Source organism: Eptesicus fuscus, chromosome 1 (genome assembly GCF_027574615.1).
Source record: "Eptesicus fuscus isolate TK198812 chromosome 1, DD_ASM_mEF_20220401, whole genome shotgun sequence".
In the NCBI taxonomy this organism is placed as follows: Eukaryota; Metazoa; Chordata; class Mammalia; order Chiroptera; family Vespertilionidae; genus Eptesicus; species Eptesicus fuscus.
Window position 1 is genome coordinate 99,898,885 of NC_072473.1, and position 4,269 is coordinate 99,903,153.

General features: G+C 46.4%; 1 protein-coding gene across 1 annotated transcript; it reads right to left on the reverse strand.

Moving 5' to 3' along the window:
- Positions 1-289: 289 nt before the first annotated feature.
- On the reverse strand, positions 290-663 carry LOC114227657 (phospholipid scramblase 3-like). Its single transcript, XM_054717431.1, has 2 exons — positions 455-663; positions 290-419 (listed from the first exon to the last, which is right to left on the reverse strand). The coding sequence occupies exons 1-2, from the start codon at positions 661-663 to the stop codon at positions 290-292; spliced, it is 339 nt and encodes a 112-aa protein (XP_054573406.1).
- Between the last annotated feature and the right edge of the window lie 3,606 nt (positions 664-4,269).

Here is a 4,269-nt window from a genome sequence, read left to right on the forward strand (position 1 = left end):
ATGGTTGGAGACAGTGGTGAGAGGTAGCAGGGGAAGGTCTCTCATACATACCCTTATGTGGGGGCCACAGGTGAAGGAGGCCAGGGGAGTAGGGTAAGGATGGGGCACCATGGCCCCAGGCTCTTAGGCATCCCTGTCTGTCCTCTGTAGTGTAGATGGAGGAAAGGGGCTGCCTCTAAGGAGGGGCCAGGCCAGGCCAGGTGACCATCTTGAGTTCTAGCTGAAGTGATGGTCAGTCCTCACCCTGAGATGCCGCCTAACGGGTGATGGCAGATGGCCCAGTGCCTCCTCACTTCTCAAAGAACATGTAGTCAATGAGGAATGTGGCTCCCAGCAGTACAGCCTTCACTCTTACGTCCAGATCCAGCGGGAACTGTAAGCCAAAGCCATCTGCATCCATGAGGGCTTCTTGGAGCAGCCTCCCGCCCCCCCCCCCCCGCCCCCCAACACACACTGCTTGCTGATGCAGCCCACACTGCGGGACTCATCCAGAGTCTTTACCTCAAAGTTGGTGTCTGTGCTACAGCCACAGGTCCAGCAGGGCCCCACCACTCGCAGGATCATATGGCGATCAGCATCTTCAATAGGTAACTTGGGGAGGAAGGGATGCCAGGTCTGCAGCACATAGCCAATGGTGGTGCCTGGTGGCAAATGTACTTCCATCTCTCGGTCCCCGGAGTCCACCCGGAGTCCACCAGACTGATGTGAAGGGGATGGTGGGCCCTGCAGCGCAGAAGTGCACATCCACTTGAACCAGGGGCTGTCCAATCATCCACTTGAACCAGGGGCTGTCCAGTCCCTGAGCACAGTTCATACCGGTTACTTGTCTCCCAGCCTAGGAGCGTTTCCACTCACGCAGCCCTCTGGTGAATGAGAATCTGATCAATCAGCACCAAGAATTCGAGGCCAGAAGGCATCCCAGGAAGTGGCAAGAGGAGGGCCCTAAAATAGTTGGGGTACCCAGCGCTCGGAGGCTCCCGAGAGCTCATGGAGGCGGGCCCTTGGTCATTGGTTTTTGTTTTTTTACTACATTCCTTCCATGTGCAGTGATCGCACTTCATCTGGAGCGGGGCGGGTGGGGGCCAGCTCGAGTGACCTGGCACTGCTGGCAGTATCCTTTATTCCTTGTGGAGTGTCTAAGGAGGGGACGCAGCTGCAGTGCCTGAGGCTGAGTTCCAGGAAGTTGGCAGTGCTGTTGGGATTGTGCGGGCAGTGCTGGTCCATTGGTGCCTGTCCTGTCCTCTTGAAATTGAACCTGCAGCACTACTAAGGGAACCAGTCCTCAGTTCCACCCCACCTCCGCCACCAATTGATTGGAGTCTGAGGGCTGGGAGGAGGGACCAAGAGGTCTCCTTTCCAGCCGCTTGCCACTGATTGATCAGCTCCTGCTCCCTCAGATCCCTAGCCTGCTGTTCCAGCTCCCGCTCCCTCAGTTCCCTAGCCTGGTGTTTGGTCATCTGTCTGGTTGTTTAGGTCGTGATGGACCCTGGCTCTTTATATATTAGGATAATATATACTATTACAATATATAATATAATATCATAATCCTATATAATAAAGAGGTAATAGGCAAATTGACTCTCACGCCCTCACAAGATGACCTTCCCAATCATCAAAAGATGGCTGCCCCCACATCATTACAAGATGGCTGCCACAAGATGGCCACCCCCACATCATCACAAGATGGCCTCCCAACATTGTCACAAGATGGCCACCCCCACGTCATCACAAGATGGCCTCCCAACATTGTCACAAGATGGCTGCCCCCACATTGTCACAGGATGGCCAGCAGGGGAGGGCAGTTGTGGGTGACCAGGCCTTCAGGAGAGAGCAGTTGTGGGGGACCGGGCCTGCAGGGGAGTGTAGTTGGGGATGATTGGGCCAGCAGGGAAGGGCAGTTAGGGGTGACCAGGCATGCAGGGGAGGGCAATTAGGGGCAATCAGGCTGGCAGGGGAGCAGTTAGGCATCAATCAGGCTGGCAGGGGAGTGGTTAGGGGGTGATCAGGCTGGCAGGCAGAAGTGGTTAGGGGCAATCAGGAAGGCAGGCAGGAGAACAGTTGGGAGCCAGCAGTCCTGGACTGTGAGAGGGATGTCTGACTACCGGGATCGGGCCTAAACGTGCAGTCAGACATCCCTCAAGGGGTCCCAGATTGGAGAGGGTACAGGCTGGGCTGAGGGACACACACCCCTGTGCACGAATTTCATGCACTGAGCCTCTAGTTTAAATATATTTTTGTTAAAGAATTCCTATTCTATATCTCTGGCAACACTACTACCATGAATTCCAAACTCCCACATTGATATGCCTCCATGGCCTGCAAACTGCGGGTCGCGAACCACATGTGGCTCTTCGGCTCCTTGAGTGTGGCTCTTCCACAAAATACCATGGCCTGGGGCGAGTCTATTTTGAAGAAGTGGCATTAGAAGAAGTCTAAGTTTAAAAAATTTGGCTCTCAAAAGAAATTTCAATCGTTGTACTGTTGATGTTTGGCTGTTGACTAATGAGTTTGCCGACCACTGATCTGCCTTTTCAAAAATCTCCACTTGAATGTTGAAACAGATTATACTTTACAAAAAAAAAATGGTAACAAGCAATATTTCAGATCTCACATACTCTTACAGAACCATGCCACTCCCCTATTCAGAGGTCCTATCTATTTCTTCTCTGCTTGAATCTGAATAGGTCTTTGTGGTTGCCTTCATGATAAAATGTGGCCTAATTGAAATTGTGTAACTTCCAAGGCTAGGTCATAAAAGGCAAATCATAACAGCTAATATAAAGTATCAGACATGTGAGTAAGAAGTTTTAGATCATTCCAGCTCTTAATTTTGAGACACCTCAGTTAACAGTGGAACAAAGCTGAGCTGTCCCTATCAAACAATAAGAAATAGCAAACTTTTGAACAAAATAAACATGGTTATTGTTCTAAGCCACTAACTGATGGAGTCATTTGTTGCCCGAAAGTAGATAACTGTAACAAACAGATCTTACTCATGTCAAAACCAACTTTTTCAAACTGAATTCCTATTCTGCCTTGTATCCCATACAACTGGTTTTCTATAATATTCCCATTTTAATGGTGACTTCATCCTTCTAGCTACTCAGGACAAAATTATTGGGTAACCCTTAGTTCCACTTTCTTTTACATCCAAACTGTAAGCAAAACCTGTTAGTACTACCTTATTAATATATCCAATATTCAATATCTTCTCCTTACTTCCACTGATATGAACTTGTCCAAATTGTCATCTCTCATCTAGTCTCAGGTTCGCAACTGCTTTCACTTTGTCCCTCTATAATTTCTTCTCAACACAGCAGAGTAATCATTTAAAAAGTTAAGTGAGATCCTGTCACTGGTCTGTTCAAACTCTCCAATGGCTCCACACTTCACTGATAGTAACAACCACTCTCATTCCTGTAATAAGCAAGGTAGTGCATGGTCTACAATTCCCTTACTCTCATATACTATTCTGACCTTGTCTCTAACCATGCTTCCCCTTGGTCACTCTGCCTCACCATACAGATCAGTCTGATGTTCTTTGAACACTCTAGGAATTCTTCCCCCCCACCCCCTCAGATCCTTTGTATATACTCTTTCATCTATCTGGAAAAATCTTCATTAATTTAAAGTCTCTGCGCATTTATCATTGTATCAGTGACAGCCATATAAAAAAGAACAATTTCCTATTCCCACCGAAGTATCTCTAGATTCACTGTACTTTGCTTTAGGTTTCTCTGCAGTATTTAAAATAAACATATAATATGTCTTATTCATTCATTATCACACCTTTTTCCCCACTAGAATATAAGGTCCATATAGGAAGAACTTTGTATTTTTTTGCTACTGTATCCCTAGAGTTTTGAATAATGCTCATTATGGTTATAGGTACTCAAGAAATATTTGCTAAATGAATAAAAAGAGAAATGCACGATGCATTTTTGCATGTGAAAATAGTTTTAAAAATTACTAATAACTACAAACTAGATGATGTTATTGACATTTACAGAAGTAAAAATTCAAGGGGAAAAATCAACAGTGGAAAAAAAATAGTAGAGTGAATAGTGCCTAGAAAAAGCATCCAGATGGCATGAGTGATAGTCTTGGCTCCATTAATCACCACCTATGTGATGCTTGCCAAGTGAAATTAACCTTTAGAACCTGTAACCCTACTTGTCTGACCATAAAACCTTTCCTGTCTACATAGTGTTTTGTGAGGAACAAATTAAATAATAGGTGCTATAACATTCTACCAATTTGAATGACAGT

Bases quoted from the DNA above. Each gene is read 5' to 3' on its own strand.
- LOC114227657 (XM_054717431.1), bottom strand. From the start codon at position 663: ATGGAAGTACATTTGCCACCAGGCACCACCATTGGCTATGTGCTGCAG. The intron at 420-454 runs GTGTGTGTTGGG...GGGGGGCGGGAG, and splicing joins GTGGGCTGCATCAGCAAGCA to GCTGCTCCAAGAAGCCCTCA.